Source organism: Ovis aries, chromosome 3 (assembly GCF_016772045.2).
Source record: "Ovis aries strain OAR_USU_Benz2616 breed Rambouillet chromosome 3, ARS-UI_Ramb_v3.0, whole genome shotgun sequence".
Taxonomy (NCBI): Eukaryota; Metazoa; Chordata; class Mammalia; order Artiodactyla; family Bovidae; genus Ovis; species Ovis aries.
Genome location: NC_056056.1, coordinates 209,095,821 through 209,123,758, shown reverse-complemented (window position 1 = coordinate 209,123,758; position 27,938 = coordinate 209,095,821). Strand labels below are relative to the sequence as shown.

The following is a 27,938-nucleotide window of genomic DNA, read 5'->3' as shown; positions in this document are numbered from 1 at the left end:
GTTTCCTTCTCCGTGAGACAGTGATTTCATTTTCTTTAGATAGGTACCCAGGAAGGGAATTGTACTGAATAGGCTTTTTAAAAATCAAAGCAACAAAAAAGCTCTTAGATGAAGAGCTGTGTATGTATTTACATTTCCGTAAGTTCAGTTTGTAAAATACAGTTCTATGGTCTTGGGATTGGGCATTGGTGATGTCATAGGTCAGGGTTGCCTGACCTTTGCCCCTGCCCCTTCTCTGCAGTGGCCTCCTCCTGGGAAAGGGAATCGCCCCCTCCAGCTTTGCTGTATGTGTGTGTGGGTGGTCTGCAGAGATACTGTCCCCCTTTCCTCCCCTTTCCCTCCCTGACATGGGGTGCTCTCTGCAGAGGTGGGGGTCCCAAGTGATGGCCAGATTACAGATTATCAGGGAGCGGGTGCTGGGCTCACAGGCTGCCTCCCTCCCCTCTCCTGATGCAGGTGCTTCAGTGAGGAGTCCTGTGTCTCCATCCCTGAAGTGGAGGGCTACGTGGTGGTGCTACAGCCGGATGCCCCCCAGATCCTGCTGAGCGGCACCGCTCACTTTGCCCGCCCAGCTGTGGACTTCGAGGGACCGGAGGGGGTTCCTTTGTTCCCTGACCTTCAGATCACTTGCTCCATTTCGCACCAGGTGGAGGCCAAAAAGGACGAGAGTTGGCAAGGCACAGGTAAGCATGCCTCCCAGGGAGGGGTCGGTGTCTGGAACCAACGTGAAGGAGAAAATCTGGAGCTGGACATGAGAACAGTGTCACCCCACATTCGCTTTTCAAGAACACCTGGCTACTGGGAAGGAGGGCTGGTGGGAGGCCCCCAGGTATAAGGAGGTTGTCAGGTAGTGACCTTCTTGACAGCGATGCTGGCAGCTCTCAGGGAATGACCTGGGAAGGGGAGGAGGAGTGGCCAGGAGGTGAGCCCTTCAGCTCTGACCCGACCCTGACTCCTTCCCGTCCAGTGACAGACACTCGCATGTCAGACGAGATCGTGCACAACCTGGATGGCTGTGAGATCTCCCTGGTGGGGGATGACCTGGATCCCGAGCGGGAAAGTCTGCTCCTGGACATGGCATCCTTGCAGCAGCGAGGCCTGGAGCTCACCAACACATCCGCCTACCTCACCATTGCCGGTCAGTGGGGCCCGAGAGGCGGTCCTCTTTTCTTGGGACACCCCCGTCCATGACCGAGTCTCTGGGGAGCCCAGAGGGTCCTCCTTCCAGGCCCAGGAATGTGACCAAGTGTCCCCTTGCCCCTTCCCCACCTGGAGGTCCTCTGGCTTCCAGACTGTCCCTAGAGGTGGGGGCCGGGGTTAGGAATCCTGATGGTTTTTTCCCAGCGTCTCTGTCCAGCCCGGCTCACCTCCGCTCTGGGCTCCACTCTTCTCTGGCTCAGGCTCTGCCTGAGCTGTCTTATTCTCTGGCCATTTGCTACTCACCATCTTCTTTGTCTTCCATCTCACTCATCTCTTGGATTCAGCATAGCTTTTCTTTTCTTCTAATACTTATTTATGTGGCTGTGCTGGGTCTTGGTTAGTGGCACGCCGGGTCTTTTTTAGTTGTGGCATGCGGGGTCTTTAGCTGTGGCATGCAGACTCTTTAGCTGCAGCCTGGGAACTCTTAGTTGCAGCATGTGGGACCTAGTTCCCTGACCAGGGATGGAACCTGGTCCCCTTCATTGGGAGCATGGAGCCTTAGCCACTGGACCCCCAGGGAAGTTCCTAAGTGCTCATCTCTTAAAGTTTGGTGGTAATGACTTGGCAGCTTTCCAGGGAAGCCTGCTCCTCTCCAAAGGACCCTCTGTTGGGGAGAATAGAAGATGGGGTGGCTGGTCCCTTCCTGTTTCCATTCCCTTCCAGAGCCTCATGGAGGGCTTCTGTGTTTGCCCCTCACCGTCTCCCCGCTGCTGCCTCCTCCCTCTGTCCTGCATGCGTCCCTGTTTTCTTCTCTCCATCCCTCCTTCCAGCTTGCAAAGGAGGGCAAATGGAGCCTCGGTTTCTCTGTCCCAGTCAGGCAGAGCTGGCGGGGTGCTGGGGAGCCTCTCTCCCTCTGAGGACTCCTGTTGAGTTGAGGGGTGTCAACAGGTGGGAGCCTGGGAGAGAGACCCCGGGCCTCCTCACTGGCTCCTGCTCTGAGCTGCCTCCGGTTCCCAGGGGTGGAGAGCATCACCGTGTACGAAGAGATCCTGAGGCAGGCGCGTTATCGCCTGCGACACGGAGCAGCCCTCTACGCCAGGAAGTTCCGGCTCTCCTGCTCAGAAATGAATGGGCGTTACTCCAGCAATGAATTCATCGTGGAGGTAACCCGAGCCCCCTCCCTTCCAACCCTCCCCCTCCGCTCCCTCCCCGGGCGAGGAGCCGGGATGGGGGTGCGGACTGAGCCCCCTGGTGGTTGGGAATGGAAACTGCAGCTCGGGCAGGGGACTCCTGGACCCGGGCTGTGGGTAGAGGAGGGGAAGCTGGGGCGGGGGTGGGGGTGGAGCGGGGCTGGGGTGGGGGGGACAGGGGTGAAGAGACAGGCCTCCGAGGGCTGGGGAGAAGGAAGCGTGCCCACTGAGCCCGTGCTCGCCCCAGGTCAGCGTCCTGCACAGCGTGAACCGGGTGGCCCACCCCAGCCACATGCTCAGCTCCCAGCAGTTTCTGCACCGCGGTCACCAGCCACCGCCTGAGATGGCTGGACACAGCCTGGCCAGCTCCCACCGCAACTCCAGTACGTAAGGCTGGGTGGGGCCAGGGGGCAGGTGGGCACAAGCATCCTCCCCCCACCTCTGGGGGTGGTGGGTGAGGAGGAAGGGATGGAGCCATGGATTCTGTGAAACCTGGCGTGGTTGATGGTTCCGATCCAGTCCCTTCACCCCTGGCTCATTCACTTTCCCTAGTGGAGAGCGCGAGCCCCGGGTCATCACAGGGTCACTCATATCCCGGCTGATGGTCAGTGCGGGTGTAGTCTTTGTTGTTGGTGCTGCCAATATCAAGTCGGCCCCGGACTTCGGGATCTTTAGGAGTGACACTATCACGTATTAAGCACCTACTGTATACTAATGCTGTCGACAATACCATTAAGAATACAATTATAAGGTAGATACAGTTTCTATTCTAAATAAGGTTGGTGCTATTGCTTGTCAAATTATGTGCTATATGGCAACCCACTCCAGTACTCTTGCCTGGAAAATCCCATGGACGAAGGAGCCTGGTAGGCTGCAGTCTATGGGGTCGCTAAGAGTCGGGCACGACTGAGCGACTTCCCTTTCACTTTTCACTTTCATGCACTGGAGAAGGAAATGGCAACCCACTCCAGTGTTCTTGCCTGGAGAATCCCAGGGATGGCAGAGCCTGATGGGCTGCTGTCTATGGGGTCGCACAGTCGGACATGACTGAAGTGACTTAGCAGCAGTAGCAGCAGCATAAAGTCATAAGGCTACTTCTGAAACAAAATATGCAAACATGTGAAGTGTTACATCCAAATGGACTGATGCCCTTCAGAGCCATCTTGTTCCTTGGCCAGGGTTGCTTACTAGTGATGCAATTTTTAATTCATGATTTGAAATGCTTAATTATAGAAAAATTAGAAACTATAAGTGTAAAGAAGAAAAGTCATCCATAATTCCACCACAGTTGACCCATTGTTAATAGGGTCTCAACCCAGTTTTTGCCTATATGACTGTTTTCTTTTCTTAACAAACATGAGATCAAACTATTTTGTAACCTAATATTTACACCTAATATTATAAATTGAGTCTTCACATTGTTAAAAACTGCAGTGATTCTGATGTTGCTGGAAGTGATTTTTGGAATCCCTTTTTTAGCATTGCTTTCAAACTCAGTTCATGAGATGCATTTATTTTTGTTTCTTTCAGGACATACCTTGCCTTTGGCCTAGTTCAGTGTTACCCAACATCAGAATCCACTTTTGTCAGAGTTGGCTCTGGATAGCATTTTGCGTTTGTACATGTAAAACTCACTCCGGAAAGGCAGAGATGTGTCACATATTAGGAAAAGTCAGGGACTTCCTTGGCGGTCCAGTGGTTAAGACTCTGTGCTTCCACTGCAAGGGGCACAGGTTCGATCCCTGGTCGGGGAACTAAGAGGCATAGCCAAAATAAAAGAGATTAACAAAAAGTCAAAAGGCGAGTTGCAGGCTCTGAAGGCAATTCCCTGAGGAGTTCCAAACACACTTTCTTGGAACAAGGTCATGGTCACTCACTGAGCCCTACCCTGAAAGGACAGCTCTCTTGTCAACCATGTAATTATGAAGACTAGTGAGCACATTGGTGTGCCAAGCACTTTGCCTTTGAATTTTACACCTATTAACCCAGTGAGTCATTACAGACAACAGATGAAATAGGCACTAGAATGATCCCCACTAAAGGCAAGGAAACAGAGACCAGAGAGGTTAAGTACCTTATCCAAGATCACACAGCAAAAGTATAGTGGAGCCAGGATTCGAGTCCAGCCAGCAGAATTCCAGAACCTGTGCCCTAGCCATCACGCTTCATATCCTCTCCATGTTAGAGGTTTAAAAAAAAAGTCTCATCACTTTATAGTTGCACCTAATTTGGGGGAGCCTTTGAGGGCTTCCCAGGATGTCTCTGACTGAGGCTGGCTCCTGGGCACCCCTCAGAATTCAGTCTGGTTTCCTCTCCTCGGGCAGCGGCCCCCACTGTGCTGTCTCTTGTGTTTGCTTCTCCCTGGGACTGGCTCCCCTCACCCTTGCTCTTCCTGAAAACAACGGCAGACACCTTTTAATTGTTTTCCTGTGATGCCTACAGCAAAGCAGATGGAAGTAGGGGTGAGGAGGGAGTGTAAGGCATAAGCAAGCTGCAAGGTTCTAGGAAGCTTCACACAATCTTGAGAGACATGTGAGGGAACTCGACCTGCTTTTGTTAAATGGGCTTTTGGGGCCATGACTCCCTAGCTCTTCTTCCAGTTCTTTCCTTGGCAATCATCCCACTCAACCTTGTTGGGGTTGGATACTGGGTCTACCACTCAGATTAGGCTCAAAGTGGGTCCTGGTTGGCATTGCTGTTGGGCTCAGTAACTCTCATCCTTGTTTTCGCTGCGTGTTCTGAGATCCCACTTGAGAGCGGCAGCCTGCTTTTCCTTTCCCCTGACTTTGGCCTGAGTAGGGTACAGAGTTCATAGTTCACTCGAGGGCCTTGGTGATTGACAGCTCCTGAACTTATCAGGAGATCCATTTTGTCCATGTACCTTTCCTGACTCTTCAAAGTGTCCCCTTTCTCTCCCTTCCCTCCAGCCCTGAGAGTGGAGTTACAGAATTGTGGTTTAGCGATTTCAAACTACTCTGACCATGCAAAAGAGGAAGAGATAGAATTCTCTCCAATGGGATGGGAGGTTCATTTCTCTGAAGCGCCTAAGTGCACCAGGAAAGAGCTCAGTGTGAACTGGCACAGTCAGCCAAGGAAGGCCTGCTGGCACGTTCAGAGCTTGACCTTGAACCTGGAGGGTAGAAGGGAGTCTGGATGGACATTAGAGAGAACAAGAGTGTGAGAACTGGGGGCGGGGTGGGGGAGGTGGCTTGGGGGGTTGTGTTTGGAGAGAACGATGCTGCCTGAGAAGGGTAAGATGAGCGATGAAGACAAGATTTATCCAGTCCTGCCAAATTTTGATGCACATCAGAATCACCTGGGAGCAGTAAAAACACTTAGTGCCTCGGCCACATCCCATACCAGTTCAATCAGAAGGTCTGGGGTGGGGAGCCAGGCTTCAGTGGGTTTTTAAAGGTCCTCAGGTGATTCCAATGTGCAGTCAAGTTAGGAATTATTTCCTTGCTTTGTTACCTACAAGTATTTGAGACTTTGTGGAGAGACCCACAGTGCACTAGGATGAGAATAGAAAATGAAGTTGGACGTGAGGCAGAAAGGACAATGATGGAAGAAGATGAAGCCAGGGGATAAGTCAGTTCATAAAACACATGCTGTGAGATACTGAACAATTGCTTGAGTGGCCAGAATTTGGACCTGAGCTTCCTTGGAGCTGAAACAGGAGAAAATCTGAGCAGATAGGAACGTCATATGATGGGACCCACCAGTGTTTCCGGTTGGAGGTTTCTCCCCAGGCTCTGCAGAAAGGGGGCTCCACGCAGGGCTGTGGACAGGGCATCCACGGTGCCTTACACTCACACAGAGCCAGGGGTTTCACATGGGCTACTGGCTAGAACTCAAACACTCCTTCCTGTTGGCCTTGGAGGTCACTCGAGGCCAGAGTCAACTACTTGGAGCTAATGCAGTAAGAAAGGTTGATGATGTTTCTTGAACTCTTGGTTTCCATCTGTAGCTAACTAAAAAATCCTCCCATGTCCCTGGCCTCCTGGCTCAGTTTAAACTAATTAACTGTGCTTGTTTGCCTGCACATGCAGTGTCTGCACTTGGTCTTTCCTGTGGTCCTTTCTGATGGCCGGCAGTCAGCTTGTCACCTCCTTTACCAGGCCAGGGGCTTGGAGGGACAGATGCGTTTGATTAGGGCACAGAGCAGAAGCTCTGGCTCTTCGTCACTGTGGCTGTGGAGCCAGTTCACCCGCTGTGGTCTCAGCCCCGAGGAGGGGTTTCTACTTCTACAGCCTGGGCTTGGCTACGGGGGCATTCTGCTGGTGGGGATCACTGTTCTGGGATCCTGCCCCACCGACCTGGAGACCCGAGAGGGGCTTTTTCCTGCAGAGGAGCCGACAGGCCAGCTCGGCCTCCCCTCTCCTCCTCCTCCACCCCCAGGCAGTTGAGAAACACTCATTCAGCCAGGCTCATCTCTCCCCAGAGCTGGCGCCCAGGGAGCCTGCCTCCCTTGCTCTGCAGAGTCAGTTGTCATCGGCCCCAAATGGGCTATGGGTCGGGTCAGAGTGGGGACCGACTTGGCAGAGCACCATCAGGGCGGCCTTGGGGAGGCGTGAGGCCAGTGCGGCTGCTCCCACACCTGCTTGTGTTTCCACACCGGGCTGGCTCTGGAGCATGTGGCAGCGTGTGCGTGCACTCTCTGCTGGAGGACGGGTGTGCACCAGGGTGTGCCCCATGCTGTGTGCTTCCCTGTGCTCTGCTCCGTCTCTGGCCACGTGAGTCTTGGAGGCTGTGGGTAAACTCGTGTGTGTGTGTGCGTGTGAGTGAGACGCATATACTAACAGCCCCTCAGCAACGGGATCACCCAGGGTGTGGGTCCTACACAGCCTCTCTGGTCAGTGAGGCGCTGCTCCTACGTGGCTGGCAGGAGTGGGCACCCATGTGGGGTGTAGTCACCCAGCTGCCCATGAGGGCACTGGGCCTGGGGGCACGCCTGTGGGGTCTCTACCTCCACCTGCTGTCCGTGGGGCTGTGGGCTCCTCTGGTTTGCCTCCTCCTGCTTCTCCGCGTGCTGTCCATGTGTGTGCAGGAGCTGGGCAAGGCTGTGCTCACGGCTGCTGCCTCTGTGGTTGTCTGGATCCAGGTCTGTGGAGGGTACATTGTCCTGCAGGGGCTGGCCTGGACTGCCCAGCTGGTGGGGAGCTGGGTGGCGCTGCACGTGTGGCTCTGCTGTGCCTTGATGGAGACTCTCAGGCACGTCCTTTCTGTCCTGCCATGTGAGCAGGCCGTCAGGTGGCTGGTGCGGGCAGGCGTGCTGGCCGGCAGAGGCCTGGCGTGGGTGCGGGGCGTGGCGACCCTGGTCCAGGTGTGCACCCACACGCTCTTCCTGGGCGTGTACCTGTGTCTGCACGTGTGCTTTGCCGCCATCAGCTCCAAGGTCCGAGTGAGGGTGCATGCCCCGCTTTGGGTCTCCCTGCCCTTTAGGGTCCACGCCCCGCTGAGCCTGGGCTTCAGAGTGAGGCTGCAGGCCCAGAGGCACGACAGGGCCCAGGGGATGGGGGGTGCATCCCGAGGGGAGCAGAGCCCCCTGGTGTCCAGTACGCCCCCAGTGTCCAGGACGCCCCCAGTGTCCAGGACGCCTCTGGTGTCCAGGAGGCTCGAGCCCACAAGGAGACGGGAGGCATCACGGAGCAGGGGTGAGCTCTGTCCAGGTGGGTACTTGAAGGGGCTGCTTTCTATCTCTTGGTCCTGTCCCCAGCCTTGGGTGTCAGGCCACGCTTGGAGCCCACTTCTCCTCTTCAAATGAAGGAGAACATTCTCTCCTCTTGTATCATCAATCCTGTGTGGCCACCTCTCTCCTTTCCCCTCTGGGCTCCTGGGACCTCCTTCCTGGACTGAGTGGTCCCCAGGGAAGGCACAGGCAGAGGACCTGGGCAGGGTCCAGGCCTTGCCCTGTCTGCCGAGCCCAGAACCACTCAGGGCAACATTGGGCTGAGGGCCCTTCTCCTCCCCTTGCCCTTCCTCCTGTGCAGACCTCCTCCCTACCTCAGGCTCTCAGTCCCTCCAGCCGCCCCCTTCCCTCCCCGTCTCTGCCCTTCCCTGGGTGAAAGTGAAAAGAGAAAGTGATAGTTGCTTAGTCGAGTCTGATTCTTTGTGACCCCTTGGACTGTAGCCCGCCAGGCTCCTCTGTCCATGGGATTTCCCAGGTAAGAATACTGGAGTGGGTTACCAGTTCCTCCTCCAGGGGATATTCCCGACCCAGGGACTGAACCCTGGTCTCCTGCATTGAAGGCAGATTCTCTACCCGTGGGATTCTGCTTCTCTTCCAGCTTCTACAGTGGAGACCTCTCTTTTGGGCCATCATGGACCCTCTCTTTTGCTCAGAGATGCCCTCTCCCCAGGTCCCTGACGCCCTCCTGCCATCCCCTCCCTCTTCCCCCGCCGGCAGAGTTGGCTCAGGTGTGCCTGGCTCTCTCTGCAGTGGTCCCCAGTGCAGCGACCCTCATCATTGTGGTGTGCGTGGGCTTCCTGGTGCTCATGGTCGTCCTGGGTCTCGTGCGCATCCACTCACTGCACCGCCGCGTCTCGGGGGCCAGCGGGCCTCCCGGGGCCTCCAGCGACCCCAAGGACCCTGATCTGTTCTGGGATGACTCAGCTCTCACCATTATCGTGAACCCCATGGAGGTGAGTGGGGGGCCTGGCAGAGTCAGGGTGCAGCTGGGGTGCACTCCCAGCAGGAAGACTCCCAATGAGCACCCCCCTTCCACCTTTCCCCAGTCCTATCAGAGCCGGCAGGTTTGCGTGGCGGGCGCTGCGGGTGGCCAGCCGGACGACGAGGACAGCAGCGACTCGGAGGCAGCCGACTCGCCCAGCAGCGATGAGAGACGCATCATTGAGACCCCCCCTCACCGCTACTGAGGACTCTGCCCCTCCCCAGACAGAGAATTCTGTCCCGGTGAGACAGACACACCCAAGAGACAGAAGGACCTTCTTAGAGGAGAGAGACCAGGTGGGGTGGAGGAGAGAGCTCTTAGGAGTCCTCTCCTAATCTCAGAATCCGGGGGCCCACCAGAGCCCGCCCCCTCCCCCTCAGCTCCCAGCCCACCCCCGCTTGGTACCTCTGGGCTCCTACTCCCGGGTGTGGGAGATTCTGGCTGCCTTCTCTGTCGCCAGGCAGCCACCCCCTTTGCTGATCCACGTCTGTCTCTTCCCCCACCGGCCATGTGCTATATGGGGGGGGAGGGACTGAAGGAAACCTTGTCCCCTGCCCTTACCTTCTCTCCTGTCCATGGGGCCCCCTGGCCGGGCATTCTCTGCTTCTCTTAATGAGCCCCCCTTTCCATTTCACTCTGGGAATCCCCTCCTCTCCTGGCCCTCTTCCCTCCTCTTCCTCTCCTGTCCCCCCCTCTCTGAGGCCTGGCTGTGGCCGGGCTGTAGGGGTGGGAGTGCGGTGGGGGCCCCGGCTGGATTATATATAATGCATATTTTTTCATGTTGTCGTGAGCGCAGCCCCTGTGTTCCGTGTGCAGCTCACAACCTTGTGTGCGTGTGGCATTGTCACGTCCTGGGGTGGGAGTGGGGGTTGGGTGGTGGGTGTGTGAGGGAGGGGACACACCCTAGGGTTTTCAAATAAAACAACTGGAGAAAAGCCTGGTCAGCTGCCTCTGGCCTGCTTGATGCCTGGTGGGCGCTCTGTGGGTGGCCGCTCTGGGGTCTCTGAGCTGAAGTGAGGGGCAGGGCTGGTTTTCTGGGTGCTGTGGCCAGGATCGGATGGCTCCCACTGCACCCCGGGAAGAGTACAAACAGTTGAGGGGATGCTGCATACGCCAGGGCTTTGTGGAGGACATTGTCATCACCCCTATCTCTTGAAAATTTTCACCTGGGGTGCCTGTGTACCCAGCCCCAGGGGAGTCGAGGGGGAGAGGGCAGGCAACCCTGCTATTTGTTTTTTAAAAAGGGGTTTCCCTTTTAAAAATTAATTGATTAATTATCAGCCACACCTTGCGGCCTGTGGGCTCTTAGTTCCCCCACCAGGGATTGAACCTGTGCCTCCTGCAGCGGAAGCGCAGAGTCTTCACCATGGGACCAGCAGAGAAGTCCCAGTCCTGCTGTTTGTAAGAGAGAACGGGCTCTGAGAGGTGTCCCCCAGGTAGAAGGGGCAGGAACCAGATGGGGTTATTTCAGAAGAGTACACTGTAGACGGAGCATCCTTCCTATGGTGTCCTGGCCCCAGGGAAGACCAGGGACCCAGGTCTTAATTACTGTGTGTGAGATGAGGGGCTTAGAGTATCAGTCATGTTACCCCAGGTGGCACAGTTGGTAAGGAATCCGCCTGCCAATGCTCTCGGGTTTGATCCCTGGGTTGGGAAGATCCCTTGGAGAAGGAAATGGCAACCTACTCCAGTATTCTTGCCTGGGAAATCTCATGGACAGAGGAACCTGACAGGCTATAGTCCGTGGAGTCACAAAGAGTTGGACATGACTGAGCACACACGTGTTTGCACACACACACACACGTTATCCCTACTTCTCTGTGGTCCTCGTGGACTCAAGGGGTTGGGGTGGAGCTTACTGGCCCACCGCTCTGCCACCCATGCCTGGTCTTCCCTCTGCCAGGCACCCATCCTGGCCCCTGGCTTCAGCTACCGGCCATGTGTTGATGTCCACCCAGACCTCCTGCCCAGCTACCTAGTGGCATCTCCACTAGGGCGTCCTGTACTTCAGATGCAACCTTGGCCCAGATTCTGCTCTGTCCGTTTCGCCTTTCTCCCAGTTACCTGAGCCAGAGACCTGGGAGTGGGTTGGGGTTTCTCCCTCTCCCTTAACCTCATGTCCACATGGTGACTAACTCTCTTGTTTTTACTTTTTACCCCTTAAAATCTCTCCAGTGTCTTTTTCTCCCTGGCACCCCATTGCTGGTGCTGCCTTGGTTTATATCGTCTTCAGCACATGCCTGGTCTGTTGCAAGAGCCTCTTACATGTCACCTACCTGCCTCCTACCTCTTCTTGCCTCCAGTGTTTTGCTCCACTCCACCTGCCTCTGGGTCGGAGTGACTTTTCTAAAGTGCAGGTTCTCCTCCTGGAACCTTCCCTACTTCCAAATCACTGTCAGGGTCAAGTCTGGACACCTTGAGAGGCCCCTCAACCCACCACCCCCCATCTCCCTGGCCCTCCCTGCCACCACCCCTGCACATCTAAGTACCAATCACACAAACCACCAGTCTTTCCCCAAACCTGCCCTGCTGCTTCTTGTAGCATGTACCATTCACTCTGTCTAGTGTGCCCTTTCCCCTTTGTGTGCCCATCTTGTCCTTATCATTCAAGACATAGCGTTGCCTCTTCCAGGAAGTCTTCTGTGCTCTGGCACCTCTTGATCACACCTCTATCACAGCCCTCTTCGCTACATGGTGGTTCACATCTGTGTCCACCACCAGACTCTCTGTGTCCTCAGAACTCACACAGGGTCTGGCACGCAGTAGGGGCACTGAAGGATGAATGAGATGCTTGTGGCTCTCAGATTGATTCTTTGAGAAAAGATGAATTGATAGGAGGGGAGGGGGACCTGCTCTGATGGCCCTCTGGCCTGGGGGGCGTCAGTGCAGAGGACAGATGTGACCCAGCAAGTGCCTGCAGAACCCTCTCCTGGAGGGGCCCTTGCGGATGCCAAGGTAATGTTTCCAGGTCTGTGGCAATAACACGTGGGAGGCAGCCTGCCCATTCTCCCTGGAGCTGCTCAGAGCAATGGCTCAATGGGCAGAGCCTTCAGATATCGAAGCCTCAGTGCTAACAAGGTGTGAGAGTGAGATTTTAGTCGTTGGTCTTAAACTTCAGAGAGCTCACCCCCTCTCCTCTTACTGTCCCTCCTAGTCCTCACGCATCCCTGGCCTCAGGGTCCACAGCATCCTACACAGAGCAGTGAAGTCGAGTGTTTGCCCTCCTGCTCAGTCACTCAGTTGTTTCTGACTCTGCGACTCCATGGACTGTAGCCTGCCAGGATCCTCTGTGCATGGAATTCTCCAGGCAAGAATACTGGAGTGGGTTGCCATTTCCTACTCCAGGGGGTCTTCCCGACCCAGGGATCAAACCCACATCTCCAGGTTATCTGCACTGGCAGGTGGATTCTTTACCATTAGCGCCACCAAATGGGAAGCCCATTTGCCCCTGGAGCCCCCACAGTGTGGCAAGACTCAGGACCCGGGGTCTTCATTCAAATTCAAGCCCCAGCTCTTGGGAGCAGGTGGGGCAAGTACACACATCGGCAGCACAGAGTCCATCTCTTAGCGTCTGCCCAGTTCTGGCCTCCATGGATCATCCATCTCTGGGACCAACTGAGGTTTCTTCTGAAACGCACCCTTTCTGCATTCGTTTCTTGGGGACTCTCCAGGGTCATGGACCACTGACTGTGTCTTACAGGTACAGCCTTTCCTGTCCCTCCTGTTCATCCCTAGTGCTGACACCCCAGATGCCAGCCCATGGCTGCCAGAACCTCCTGACATGACAGCGGGGCAGTTGGTCATGTCACCATGGGTTGGGTGGGTGCCTGGAGAAGACTTTGAAGCCCATGTGCCCCCACATTGCCCCAAGTGACCACTCTTGCTTGTGGACTCATTCTCCTCTCTCAGTCAGTCTTTCTGTCTCTCTCTCACACACACACACTGGAAATGGGAATCAGGAGTGAGGCAAGATGCCGACTCCCATTGTGCAGAGAAGGGGCGGCAGGCAGGAGTCCAAATGGGTTTCTATTTTGTTGCTCAAGATCTCCTGGAAAGTTCCCCAACTTCCCTCACAGAACCTCTCAAAGCCTCAGGACACCAGGATTTGGGCAGGGCTTCCCATTTCTCTCCTCATGTAATTTGATACAGCAAACATCTCCTTTGGCCTCATTCAGATCTTCTCTTTCCCACTGAAAGCCTGTTTTCCTGTTAAGTCCATTCTCTGCAGTGAAAATTGATGAGCTTCCTGGAAAGTGCGTGATGGAGAGCCAGATCCTTGAGAGAAGCTGTAGTGGCAGAGACGGTAACCAAGTGATCAAGAATCAAGTGTCTCCATCCTATTACTAGACCAGAGACCTGAACGCTCACCTTTGTGTCTTCTGGGAAGTGGACACGCACGCACACACACACTCCAGGGCTCTGACCACGTCAGGATTCCACCACACTGCAACCTTTCCACTATCCTAAAACCTGCATTTCGGCAGCGGCCAGCCCCTGCCTTGGGGGCTTTGCTGGGACAGGTCAGGCATGACATGTCTGCTCCCAGTCTCCTAGCATCCGTGGAAGAGTTCATATTACCTTCACATTTTAATCTCCATGTTGTCCCCCCAAAATGTGTCCTCTGGTTCCCCTCAGGGTTCCTCTGGACCAGTCACCTAGATCCTGGCCTTTCCTGGTGGCTCAGATGGTAAAGAATCTGCCTGCAATGCAGGAGACCTGGTTTGGATATCTGGGTTGGGAAGACCCCCTGGAGGAGGGAATGGCAACCCACTCCGGTATTCTTGTTTGGAGAATCCCATGAACAGAGGAGCACGGTGGGCTACAGTCCATGGGGTTCCAAAGAGTTGGAGACGACTGAACGACCAACACACACACACCTAGACCCTAGGACGTTCCCAGGGTGCCTGTAGCATGAGCTGAGCTTGCATCCTCAGGGCTCCTTGGTGCACTGTGGGCTCTGGGCGTCCTGCACTCTGCCTCCCGGGAAGCCCTCTTTTCACCCAGCGACCTGCTGAGGTCTCCCGCTCCGGGGCGCCCCTCCTGGAAAGACGAGGAGCGGCAGGAAGGGAGCCGGTGCGGAGGGAGATGGGTGAGTCCAGGCCGGCAGGCAGGCGCATCTGAGAGACGGAGGAACTGGCACGCTTATTTTCATCGCGCTGGTATCGCTGCATCTTCCGCGGCACCACGCTGCTGTCGCTCCCTAAAATAACCTCGTTCTACAGGAAAAGGACAGATGAGGTTTAAATTTAGCAACGGTGGGTGGGAGGGGGTGGGAGAATGCAGACTCTGGGATGTGGTGGGGCTGGCTTTGTCACTGAAGGAATTGGAAGCCCGTGATGCCTGCCTGAGGATTCTCACCCACAGGATAAGGGAACGTCCAGCCCGAAAGTAATGTCCAGTCTCGAAGACCTGCCCTAAATATCCGAAGTTCTCACCCCAAGTCTGCAGTCCCGCCCACCTCCTCACCAGACGTGATCTTTTCCCTTAAACAGCTGAGTTGGGGTTATGCTGCCATTTCTCCACGGGCTTCTGCGTGGCTGGTTCTTTGGGGAGAGGCTGTTAAAGGGCAAAAGCAGAAGTTGAGAAAACCCCCGAGTTTCAGTCGGCGGAATGAAGGGAGAGGAGTCTTCCTGGGCTCAGGGCGCCACGGACAGGGAGAAGTCCAAAAGGCACAGGATCTGTGAGAGACGGTGATGTCACTTGCGGATGGCAGCAGGGCAAAGACCCAGGGCACCAGGCCCAGGCGACTCAGCTGCCTAGTCCCCCTGGAAGTTCGGCAGCCCCCCACAGACCACCCAGCCAATGACCCTCCACCTCGGGGCCCCCGCTCTTCCTGCATCATCTTGCTGTTTTGAGGAAATTTCAAAGCACAGGGGGCACCTCCTGCCAGGGATGGTATGGGGAGGCGGGGTAAAGGAGGAGGGAGGAGGGACTGGGGAGCCCCGACCCCACCCCCCACCCCTATGTTCACATCTCAGCAACTTAGTGTTCAGCCTTGTCTTCAGCTTCTCTAAGTGATGGCTCACTGGCTGTCGGAAGAACTGCTTACTCCAAGGGTTCAGTGAGGCTTCAATACGATCACTTTTTCTGGCCCACGCCATGAACAGCCTAGGGGAGGCTTGCACCGACGTGAAGCCCGTGCATCCACCAGTGCTTCAGAGTACTTCAGTCACTGGTTTGCCAAGAAATTCCTCAGGGGGCACTGCTCCAGGGTCCCATGCATCGACCTCTTCAAGCACTACCATCAGTGTGTTCAGATCAGAAAGCAATAAAGGAGAAGGAGATTCCTGGTGAAGGACTGGAGTTCATGGGTCATGGCAAAGAAAAGCCTGAAAGCTCTTCTTGACCTTGACAGTCACCTTGAAAATGGATGTCTCAAATCAGGAAATTGAGGACTCTGGTTCTTGTCAGTTAGAACTGAAGATAGCATTGATTTGATTAATTTAGGAGGGAGGAGTTTCCTTTCCTCCTTGATATTTTTCTCTCACTTGTAAAAGATGGTGAACTGTCACTCTTTGCTTTGAGATTTCCAGCTTTGGCATCTCAGCAGGAATATCGGTGTTCTAAATAATGGGATTTGGGGGGGATTATGGTTGTAATACTTGGTCTGGGGTCAGTTTTAAATATGTCTTGTATGAAAACACTCGTAACCTTGTCAGGATGTCTAAGATTGCCTGACCTTGAGTCATTCTTTGAAGAACTTTACAGACACTCTACTGGGGTTATTTGTTCTTGGAAGTAATTGGTTAAGATCTCTTTTCTCTGAGGGAACAAGTGTTCCAGAAAGGGTTCCCAGCACAATAGTTGCAGTCAATGCTTGGGAGCACAGTTTTATTTTTATATAGTAATTTAACTGTTAATGTTGCTGGTAGACTGGGTTAGCCAAGAGGAAGATGGATTTCAGTCTTCCTGTTAAGACAGTTCCCTATCTTAATAAGAGGTGTCAGAGTTCATATTAAGATGTAAAAGCTTCATGAATGCTGCATTTCAGAGTTCATGGTGTAGTTCAGGAATTAAAATTCTTGAAGTGGCTATGGAGAAAGATCCTAAATTACAAAGATTTGCTGCTGCCAGCTTCCAACCTAGGTCAATGAATTAAGTCAACCTGTATATCGTAAAAATGCCAAAATGCTGCCTATGATTAAATGGGGGTGGGGTGGGATGGAAAAGAGGTTGCTTAATTTGCCTTGTTTATTCACCCTGCCCTGTAATGCCAGTAATCATGAAAATGGAATAAATTGTAATATTTAGTTTAAAAAAAATCACTTTTTCTGACGCAACTCAGAATCGGCATAATATATGTGAGCTATCGTTATCATTAATTATTGGGAGATGGGCAGGTGATGAAGGGGTCTTTAAAACATGGCCTCTAGGGGATGGCAGGATCACTGAAGTTCCTTGCCCCTCCGCCACCGACCCCAGACTCCGACAGTATGGCTTGTAGAAAAAAAAAACAAACGGTGATTGCATTTATTTCTAATGTGTATGTATTTATTTATTTTGACTGTGCTCTGCGGCATGTGAGATCTTAGTTCCCCTGACAATGGATGGAACTCACAACCCCTGCATTCGAAGCACAGAGTCCTAATCACTGGACTGCCAGAGAAGTCCCTGGGCTTGTGGTTTTGAACACATGCTTTGGAGCTAGACATGCCTGGGTTTTTCTTCACTTGGCAGCTTACAGAAGATTACTGTGGCCAATGCCCATAGGAGAGGGCCTATTTTCATAGTTTTCAGGCTGATTTAAATAAGCACAGGGTTGTTTTTTTTTTAATAGGTGGGGGAATCTTGGCCACAGGAGTGGCTAAGGTCTCTATAAGCAAGAGCTCACTGGCTTTCAGGTGCTGACTTCATGGTCAGAGGTGACATGGTACTATAGATAAGGCAAAAATAGAGGTTAGTTCACCAATAGATGGTCTTTCCTCAAAATAGGCAGGATCTTAGCTATAAATGCTTTCCAGGTAAGATTCCGGTATGGAATAGCTTTTTCTTCTGTAGTGGTTTTCAGTCAGTTTTAGGTTGAGCTCAGACCGCAAAAGGAGCTGAGTTTCATGTTTCACTCCTGACTGTGTGTCCATGAGCCTGTGCAGGCCCAGGTAGGCCATACCTGTCCCTGTGAACTGTGTCAGTCAGGGACAAGGGAATGAAATGTGGAGAGTTCGATATCTCAGGTCATTAGGCTTATCCACAAGCTCTCAAGAGATACCCACAACTATCTCCAGGTAGCTCTGGAATTGTAACCTTTATCATCCTTTGGTCAGGTATATAGTCCTTGGCCAAGAATTTGAATTTTGGACTGTGGTTTTAGCTACCAAGGGTGGTATATTTTTTTCCAATGAAGATATCAAAAGGAGTGAAGATTGCTTATTTAATAGAGGATATGCCATTTTCATGTGAAGACAGAACAATAATTGAACTTATTACCCTTATATACAAGGGCTTGTGAAGGCAATTCAAGAGGGCAGTGTCTGGAATATTCTGAGTCTAAGAAGCATGCTTGCTCAAGGAGTCAAAAAAGAACTGCTTAAAAACAACAACAACAACAAAATAACAATATAGGATTTGACCTTTCTCCTGGAATAAGAAAGGTGAAACTTTTGAAGGGAAAATATTGGGTTGGCCAAAAAGTTCATTCAGAGTTTTTGTATGATGTTACAGAAAAAATTCGAATGAACTCTTTGGCCAATGCATTGCAAGGCTGATTGAACTGGAGGAAGATGTCGATTTCTTTGGAAGAAAGGTCTGTGGTCTTTAAAGACAAGCTAGGCACATATGGGAGGAGTGTGAGGTCTTAGAGGTCAGGCAGGTTTGAAAAGGAATAGGAGGCTTATGTGGGTGGGTCTGATGACCCTTAATTAGAGGCTTAGAAAAGAGGCCATTGACAGGATCAGGTTAAAAAAAAAGGGTGCTCAGTTGCATCTGACTTTGCAACTCCATGGACCTCAGCCTTCCAGGCTCCTCTTTCTATGGAATTTTCCAGGCAAGAATCTTCCCCACCCAGAGATTGAACCCATGTCTCCTGCATTGCAGGCAGATTCCTTATCGCTGAGTGACCGGGAAAGCCCCCAAAAGAAAAATACAGCGGACTTAATAAGTGAAGGAAATTCGCTGACCTCTAGGTGGGAGCGTGGTAGCCGTCCATCTACCCAAGGTGGGATAAAGATGCCCTGCTGCTGTGAACTGTGAGCTAGTCCAGCTGAAAGCTCGCCCTGCGGTCGGTGGAGGTGACTCCACCTGGAGAAGTCTCAGTAAGTTCACGGTGGTGGAGGTAGGGGGTTACTGTGACTGCCTGTAGCCCCCGAGCTCTCCTGCTCTGCTCTTCAATCTGACAGCCAACTGTTTACGGCACTAATTTTTTGACCTACTAACCTCAGCCTTTCCAACAAGGTCAAACTGGTCTCCTGAGGAGGTGTAGAATTTATTATAGCGACGGTGAAGTAATCATACTATTTTGATGTAAAGGTAAGCTTTGTGTTTCCAACTTGAAATATCTACTAATTTCAGAATTATGAGTTTTAGTTGAAAGGTGTAAGACACTGCTCAAGTTTATAAACAAATAAATAAATAAACAAATTTAAACAAACAAAAAAATAAACAAAGTATTAGAACATTTAAGAGAAATCAGACAGCAGAACATAGTGAATTAAGTAGTTAGATTTACAAGAGCTGCGTATGTTATAAGAACGATTTTGTGAGTATTTTTAAGTCTACCTTGTCAGGCAATTGAAGTGCACAAGGGGGAAAAATCAGATATATCAAGCATATGAATATGGTGTAAAACAGTTATGGAAATTTTACTAACTTTGTGGATGAGACTAATTGCTAAAGAAATGTAAATCTGTTCAAGTTGATTTAAACATCAATCAAAGAACAAGTGGAAGCAATTAAAAAAAATCAGTACATTTAGAAATAGAATTTCAAGATTTGTAAGTTGAATTTCAAGGTTTGAGCAAAACTGTGTTTTATACTCACAATTTTAATAAATTAAACATTAATTTAAACCCCAGGTAACTGGTAATAGACTTTTCTATGCACATCAGACATCACGAATATTCACAGTGATAGGGTATTTGTGGAGCTGGTATCAGTGATTGGGTCAGAAACTGATGGACCCAAAGAAATCTGAGATGGAGAAGGCATGGCCCAGACAAGACAGGGTGTGCCAGAAGGACGCTCCCATCCAGGACACAACTGAGTGCTGTGCTGTGCTAAGTCGCTTTACTCGTGTCTGACTCTGCAACTTTATGGACTGTAGCCTACCAGGCTCCTCTATCCATGGCACTCTCCAGGCAAGAATACTGGAGTGAGTTGCCATACCTTTCTCCAGGGGATCTTCCCCCTCCAGGAGCGGGTCCCTCCGATCTGCAGTACAGTTCACAAGGGAACAACTGAAAACTAGATGATCGAAACAGCCCTACCAACCTCTTGGTTGGAAAATCCTTTCAATGGAGTTTAATTTCATCATCTCTGGTACAACCTCACAATGGTAACCAGAAGGGTGGACTGTTGTAGAGATCTCAGCTTCTCACCAAACCTTAGTCCAGCCCACTGAGTCATTCAGCTAAATTATATTTCCCAGCCTCCTCTGCTACTAAGGTGGCCAAAAGGCTGAGCCAATGGAGTGTGGGCTTGATATCACATCAGCCTCCTGATTGGAGAATCCCTTCAACAAAGTTTAATTTCATTGTCACTGGCATAGCCTGATCCTGAAACCAATATTTCCCCCATTATTCATTTTCTCTAGTTACTTCTAAACCTTTATTTTACTATGGGATTTGGCTGCATAGCCACAGAGTCTCTCACTTGCAATCCTGAAATCCACAAAATTTTGAAAACCAAAAGTGTTTTTAGGTAGTCTAATGCCAAAATTCATCCTGCCCTGAACAGGTGAAACTATTTATAGACTTCGTTTCAAAGTAAATATTCATATTTTTCCGAAGAAGTATTTTAATTAATTAATTAATTTGATGCTTTTGAGCTGTGGTGTTGGAGAAGACTCTTGAGAGTCCCTTGGACTGCAAGGAGATCCAACCAGTCCATACTAAAGGAGATCAGTCCTGGGTATTTATTGAAAGGACTGATACTGAAGCTGAAACTCCAATACTTTGGCCACCTGATGCAAAGAACTGACTCATTGGAAAAAGACCCTGATGTTGAGAAAGATTGAAGCCACGAGGAGAAGGGGATGACAGAGGATGAGATGGTTGGATGGCATCACCGACTCGATGGACATGAGTTTGAGCAAACTCTGGGAGACGGTGAAGGACAGGGAGGCCTGGCGTGCTGCAGTCCATGGAGTCGCAAAGAGGACACAGCTGAGCAGCTGAACTGAACTGAATTAATTTGACTGTGCCAGGTCTTAGTTGTGGCAAATGTGATCTTTAGTTTTGGCATGTGGGATCTATTTTTTTTTTTTTTTCAGTTGAGGCATAGAAACTCTTAGTTGCCGCATGTGGGATCTAGTTCCCTGAAGGGATCAAACCTGGGCCCCCTGCATTGAGAGAGAGAAGTCTTAGCCCCTGGACCACCAGGGAAGTCCCCAGAGGAAATATTAACGTGCTTGATTCTGAGGGGCTGCCCCAGAACTGGCTGGGGAAGGTATGGAATTCACATACACTGGTGTATAATACATAGCCTATGTTTACCTCAATAAAATCCCCAGAGATCGGGATACTAAAACACGTGCTGTACTGTGCTTAGTCATGGCTGACTCTTTGCGACCCCATGGACTGCAGCCTGCCAGGCTCCTCTGTCCATGGGATTCTCCAGGCAAGAATATTGGAGTGGGTTGCCATTCCCTCCTCCAGAGGAGCTTTGCAACCCAGGAATTGAACCGAGGTCTCCCGAATTGCAGGCAGATTCTTTACCATCTGAGCCACCAGGGAAAGTGAAAGTGAAAGTGAAGTCGCTCAGTCGTGTCCGACTCTTTGCGACCCCATGGACTGTAGCCTACCAGGCTCCTCTGTCCATGAGATTCTCCAGGCAAGAATACTGGAGTGGGTTGCTATTTCCTACTCCAGGGGAATCTTCCCGACCCAGGGATTGAACCTGGGTCTCCCGCATTAGAGTCAGACGCTTTAACCTCTGAGCCACCAGGGAAGCCGTACTGAAACATAACTGGTCCCAAGAGTTTAAGATGAAGGAATGTGGACCTGAGCAAATATACATATCTGGATTGTATTATGTGTTGTTCCAGATTCTGGGAACACTGCTTTGCTTGGTCCAGTCATTTTGAATTAGATACCCAGGCTGTATCCATCTGTGCCTCAGCTGTTTCCAACACAGGATTTCCAAGGTCACCATGTACGGTTGGCTGTACCAAGCTGGAAAGAGCAAGTATCAGAGGATGGCACATGGGGGGATTTCACAGACCAGGCCTGGAAGAGGTGATTATCATTCTGCTCAGTTTCCGTTAGCGACTGTCCAGTCATTTGGCCATCTACACAGCTGGGGAGGCTGGGAAATGTAGTTCAGCTGTGTGCCCAGGATGAGGTGGAGTGTTTCAGTAATCAGCTGGCAGTCTCTGCAGCAGTCCATCCTCCTGGTGTTTTGGGTGCAATACCCATTTCACCCTTCTTCCCACATGGAGAATACACACCCCTCCTTCCCGAGAGACACATCTGAGTCTTGTCTAGGATTTCTGGATAGTGTATAGTCTTCTCCATATGACTCTTCATTGTCTGGTAACTTATGAGCTGAAGACACAAGTTATCTGAACGCTGTCTCCTCCCCACAACCTTTGCCATGAATGCATTGGAGTTCAATTTTTTTGTTTGTTTCCGATTTGGGAGTATTATGACCTTCCCAGGTGGTGCTAGTGGTAAAGAATGTACCCGCCAAGGGAGGAGATGTAGGACACTCGGGTGTGATCCCTGGGTCAGGAAGATCCCTTGGAGGAGGAAGTGGCAACCCACTCCAGTATTCTTGCCTGGAAAATTCCATGGACAGAGGAGCCTGGCGGGTTACAGTCTATGCGACCACAAAAAGCCAGACACGACTGAGGGACTGAATATTATACGCAATGCCATTGTGTACATTTTTATACCTGCGTACCTCCAAACATCTGTGTGTAAGAGTGTTCCTAGGTAAGCATGATAGAAGTTTGGTCATGTATGCCTTACTGTGTAATGATAAACTGACTTTTGTTTGTTTGTTTTTTGGCCACACCATGTGGTATACAGGATCTTAGTTCCCTGACCAGGGATCGAACCTGTACCCCTTGCAGTGGAAGTGTGGAGTTTTAACAACTGGACCACCAGAGAAGTCCCATGACAAACTGATTTCTGCTCAGTAAATCAATTTATCTATTTGTCAGTACATTAATTTATCTGTTCCTGTATCAAATACCATATTGTTTATAACTCTTGATATCTGGTGAAGCAAATTCTCTCACCTTGTTCTTCCTTGTGTGTGTCTTTATTACTGGTTCATAGGGTTAGAGGATGCTTAATTTTGTCTTCCAAAGTGACTATACCATTTTGCATTCCCACCGGCTATGAATGAGAGTTCTTTTCACTCCTCTACCCCACCAGCATTTGGTGTTCTCAGAATTTTAGACGTTGGCCATTCTGAGTGTGTCATTCAGTTCAGTTCAGTCGCTCAGTCGTGTCCGACTCTTTGCGACCCCATGAACTGCAGCACGCCAGGCCTCCCTGTCCATCACCAACTCCTGGAGTTCACCCAAACCCATGTCCATTGAGTCAGTGATGCCATCCAGCCATCTCATCCTCTGTCGTCCCCTTCTCCTCTTGCCCCCAATCCTTCCCAGCATCAGAGTCTTTTCCAATGAGTCAACTCTTTGCATGAGGTGGCCAAAGTACTGGAGTTTCATAAGTGTGTAGTAGTGTATTATTGTTTCAATTTGCATTTCCCTAATGACCTTTGCGGAGAAGGCAACGGCACCCCACTCTAGTACTCTTGCCTGGAAAATCCCATGGACAGAGGAGTCTGGTAGGCTGCAGTCTGTGGGGTCGCTAAGAGTAGGACATGACTGAGTGACTTCACTTTCACTTTTTACTTTCATGCATTGGAGAAGGAAATGGCAACCCATTCCAGTGTTGTTGCCTGGAGAATCCCAGGGATGGGGCCTGATGTGCTACCGTCTATGGGGTTGCAGAGAGTCGGACACGACTGAAGCGACTTAGCAGGAGCAGCAGCAGCAATGACATTTGATGTTGAGCACCTTTTCACATGCTTATCTTCCATCTGTATATCGTCTTTGGTAATGGGTCTCTTCAGATCTTTTGCTCATTTTAAAATTGGGTTGTCATCTTCCTATTGAGTTTCGAGTGTTCTCATATCTTAGATGCTGCTGTTCTGCCACTTCGTCCTGTCTGACTCTTTGAGACCCCATGGACTGTAGCCTGCCAGGCTTCTCTGTCTGTAGGATTTCCCAGGCAGGAATGCTGGAGTGGGTTGCCATTTCCTTCTCCAGGGGATCTTTCTGACCCAGGGGTTGAACTCGAATCTCCTGCATTGTCAGGAGGTTTCTTTATGACTGGATGCAAATCTTTTGCAAATCTTTTGTTTTGCAAATCTTTTGTTCCAGTCTGTGGCTCGTCTTCTCATTTTCTTGAAGTGATATTTTTTAGAATCAATGAATGCCTTAGGGGCCTCGATGGAAGTCAGGTTGGGAAGCTAGGTGGGAGCAGACTCTTTTAGGATGATGCTTCTAAGGGCAGGAAGTGTTGTGTGTGGTGCCGGTGGTGGGATAGGAAAGGTTAAGGCCCTGGAGCAGGATTTAAAGGTGATGTAAGTATCTGGTCAAGGCCATTTACCAGCGTAAATAATAAGGAATTAGGGAATTAGCATAAGGGCTTGTGTTTGATGCATATTTACTGAAGTACTGAATTAAAATGGACTATCACACTGGCTTTTACATAGGACATTTGACATTATTCACTGAATAACAGTCTCAACCTAACATCACAGATTTTCTAGATGGTGGCCTTTCAGATATCTAACGAGTTCTATCTCTCCCAGGTTGTAAACGAGAAAATGAGGGGTCAGGTCAAAGTTACTGCAATTCATAGACAGTGAATATAACCAACCAGCAGGAGAATTGTGATTCAAATCCAGGTTTCATGCTTTTAGCTAGTGCTTATTCCGAACAGCAGTGCTATAATTTTGTTTCAACTGTCAAGCACATTTTAGAAAACCCAAGCCCATTGTATTGATCCGTATTTTCGCTTAGTGTATTCTTTCTACTTTGATGATGTTCCGAGAGTTTTTCTTAGAGAACTCCTTTTAGTCCTTCATTTAAGGCAAGTCTGTTGTGACAGATTCTCTGTAGTTTTCCTTTATTGAGATTGTCTTGATTTTCCCTTCTTTAAAAAAAGAATGTATGGATTTATTTAGCTGCTCTGGGTCTCGGCTGTGGCCGTGTGGGACGCTTCACTGTGGTGTTTGGACTCTCTAGTTGAGGTGCCTTGGCTCAGCAGTTGCAGCACGTTGGGCTTAGCTACTCCATGGCACGTGGGATCTTAGTTTCCCGACCAAGGGATCAAACCCACATTCCCTGAACTGCAAGGTGGATTCTTAACCTCCGGATTGCCAGGGAAGTCCTGATTTTCCCTTCATTTCTGAAGGATATTTTCAATAGTGTGGTGCAGAATCATGTCCCCTGAAAGATGTCTATGTCATAATCCCTGGAACCTATGGCTATTTTAGGCAAAAGGGGAATTAAGTTTGCAGATGCATTAAAGTTGATAATCAGCTGATCCTAATATGGGGAGATTATCCTGGATTATCCAAATGAGCCCATAGCATTCACAGAGGTCTTTATAATTAGAAGAAGGAGGCCGAAAGGAGAGAAAGAGGGGTGGTAGTGTGAGAAGAACTTGGCATGAACTTGCTGGCTGAATGGAGGATGGAGGGAGGAGGCCATGAAACAAATAATATGGGTAGCCTCTAGTGTCTCGAGAGCCAGGAAATAGGCTTTCCCAAGAAGGAATAGAGCTCTGTTGGTTATGGCTTAGTGGTAAAGAAAACACCTCCAAGGCAGGAAATAGACAGAAGACATGGGTTCCATCCCTGGGTCTGGAAGATCCTGTGGAACAGGAAATGGCAACTCACTCCAAATTCTTGTTTGGAAAATTCCATGGACAGAGGAGCCTGGCAGGCTACAGTCCAGAGTCTCAAAGAGTTGGACATGACAGCATGCACGCACAAGCATTCAGGTTACCTTAATTTGATCCTGGAGAGACCCATTTCAGGCTTTTGACCTCTAGGATGGTAAGATAATTAATTTCTCCTATAGGCAAGATGTCATTTTCCTCTGGTAGTTTTTGAATAATTTTTCTTTGTCTTTGGTTTTCTGAAGGTTAATTTTGATTTATCTTGGTATATTTCTGTGGGTTAATCCTGTCAGGGCTTTGCTCAGTTTCATAATCTGTAGGATTATGTTTCTTGGCAAATTTGAGTTTTCAGCCATTATTACATTGACTGTTTTTTTCAGCCCTGCCCTCTTTATCTTCTGGGACTGTGATGATACAAACATAGAAACATTAAATCTTTTGTTATAGGCCCAAAGATCCCTGAGGCTCTGTTTTTTTTGTTTTTTCTTTCTTTTATTTTCTTTTTGGTCTAATTTTTTTCTGTTGTAATTTCTATTGTTTTATCTTCCAGTTAACTGATTTCCACCCCTCGCCCTCTCTGTCCTATCCATTCTACCATTAAGCTCATTTGCTCAGCTTTTAATTCGGTTACTGTATTTTTAAGTTATGAAAGTTTTCATTTGTAATTTGTATTGTATTTGCTTGTTTGAGCATATTTATCATGGCTGCCTGAAAATAACTCTAATATCTCTATCGTCTCAGTGTTGGCATCTATTGGTTGACATTTTTCATTCAGTTTGAGACCTGCCTGGTCCTGGATATGATGAGTGATTTCTTATTGACACCTGGATACTTTTTGCCTTTTGTTATAGACTCTGGATCTTCACCTTTTAAAGACTGGTTTATTCATTTTCAGCTGCGACTGTCTTCGCTGCTGTGCACGGGTTCTGGTTGTGCTGCTCTTCCTTGCAGCGTGCTGTCTTCTCACTGCGGTGGTGTCTTGTGTTGTGGAGCACAGGCTCTGGGCGTGTGAGCTTCAGTAGTTGTGGCGTGCCAGCTCAGTAGTTGCGGTGCAAGGGCTTAGTTGTTCTGTGGCATGTGGGGTCTTCCTGGACCAGGGGTTGAACTGGTATCCCCTACATCGGCAGGCGAATCCCCAACCTCTAGTCCACCAGGGAAACCCTGTGTCTTCTGTTTGACTGGGTTTGAATGGGTTATTTTTACAACACTTTTGCAGGGAGAGGAGGGGCACTGTCTTATCATTACTACTTGGAGATTGAAGTCCAGAGTCCCCATTTGGCCTTTGTTGACACCTGAAGGGCTGGGGCTTCTCCTTCTGCTGGGCAGGCCATCCCACTGGCCCCCACTGACACTGCAGGGAATGGGGAAGAGCCTAATGACTGGTCTGTGGGAACTGGCCTCTCTGACATACCCCAGCGTGGGGTGTCTTGTTACAGTCTCATGAGGTTGGAAGTCTAGGTTTCCCTCTTGGCCTTTGCTGGTGTGGATGTGAGTGGCTCCACAGTTTTTCAGTGGGCATTTGGCTGGAACAGAGTGTTTATTTTTTATTTTTATTTTTTTGTAGACTACCCCTTTTCTGTTTTTTTGACTAGATGGCAGACTTTATCAGAGCTTATTTTTTGGTCTATGCATGCTGGTGCTTCCAGGTTGCTGACCTAGCATCAAGTCTGGGATGCACAAGGTAAAAAGAAAACCCATGGAATTCACTACCTTCTTGTTTGTTGGGTCGTAGCCAGTGTGCTTTCTTTTTTCCACCTTTCAGAATTCTTCTTATGTTTGTTCTACATATAATATCCAGGGTTTTCAGTTGTATTTAATGGGAGAAATAGAGAAAAGTATGTCTATGCCATTTTCTCCCAAACAGAAGTCTTCTTCCAAACAAACAAGTCAACATACAAACATATTGTATATCTGTGTATGCTGTAGACGTTTAGGAAAAATCCTGAAAAGGGAGAAAAATCACTAATTTGGGGAAATACTCCCAAGTCAAAAAAACTTGAATTGTTTTTTCCTTTCTTCCATTCTTTGGGGGAAACAGGATCAAAGATTTTCTAATTGGATTTTGGCAAGGGTGACAGACCTCTTGCCTGGTGGCTCAGATTGTAAAGAATCTGCCTGGAATGCGGGAGACCCAGGTTCAATTTCTGGGTTGGGAAGATCCCCTGGAGAAGGGAATGGAAACCCACTCCAGTATTCTTGCTTGGGAAATTCCATGGACAAAGAAACCTGGTGGGTTACAGTTCATGAGGTCACAAGAGTTGGACACGACTGAGCAACTCACACACACACACACACACACACACACACACACACACATACACACACACAACGGTGACAGATTGAATCCTCCCTGTGTTGCTAAAAATCGTAAGATTCTGCTCCAAGGAGGGATAAAGGGACCAGATGCACAGTCCTTATTGCTGTCTGAGAGGAATTCCCTGCTATGTGTCCAGGCGATGGAGTTAGGTATCCAAATGTACATTGGGTTTATATGCAAACCTAAATTGGTAGTGTTGGCCATATCTAGATTTCATTACTCAGAACACTTTTAAAGTAAAGTGAGCTTTGTCCAAGTATATTAGATGGAGACAGATAAAGCTTAGATGAATCCAGGTTTTTGATTGGCTCCATCTACACAAACAGCTTTCTTCCCTTGCCCAGTAGTCTCCACCAGTGATGTCAACTGAGGGGGAAAGGATCATGGGTAAACACACTCAATAGGCCCTTCCAACTGTGCATATGTGAAGGCTGTACCTTGATTTGCAACTTCCAGAGCATGGACATTTCTATTACACTGCATCTTATGTCATCAAGCTGCTTTTAGAAAAGGCAGAGGAACCAGAGATCAAATTGCCAACATC

At 49.9% G+C, this 27,938-nt stretch overlaps 1 protein-coding gene and 1 pseudogene across 5 annotated transcripts in view; both read left to right on the top strand.

Moving 5' to 3' along the window:
• Positions 1 to 9,936, top strand: part of CLSTN3 (calsyntenin 3) — a 32,079-nt gene extending 22,143 nt beyond the window's left edge. For 4 of the 5 annotated variants that reach the window (XM_042247619.2, XM_042247621.2, XM_042247620.2 and 1 more), the window contains 6 exons: positions 457 to 683; positions 968 to 1,138; positions 2,158 to 2,303; positions 2,578 to 2,713; positions 8,770 to 8,972; positions 9,066 to 9,936. In XM_042247619.2, the coding sequence (XP_042103553.1) occupies positions 457 to 683; positions 968 to 1,138; positions 2,158 to 2,303; positions 2,578 to 2,713; positions 8,770 to 8,972; positions 9,066 to 9,206 (1,024 nt within the window). In that variant the 3' untranslated portion in view covers positions 9,207 to 9,936. The other variant, XM_060414247.1, reaches the window with a different exon arrangement.
• A 5,159-nt stretch (positions 9,937 to 15,095) lies between these two features.
• On the top strand, positions 15,096 to 16,220 carry LOC114113682 (TP53-regulated inhibitor of apoptosis 1-like; annotated as a pseudogene).
• The last annotated feature ends 11,718 nt before the right edge of the window (positions 16,221 to 27,938 follow it).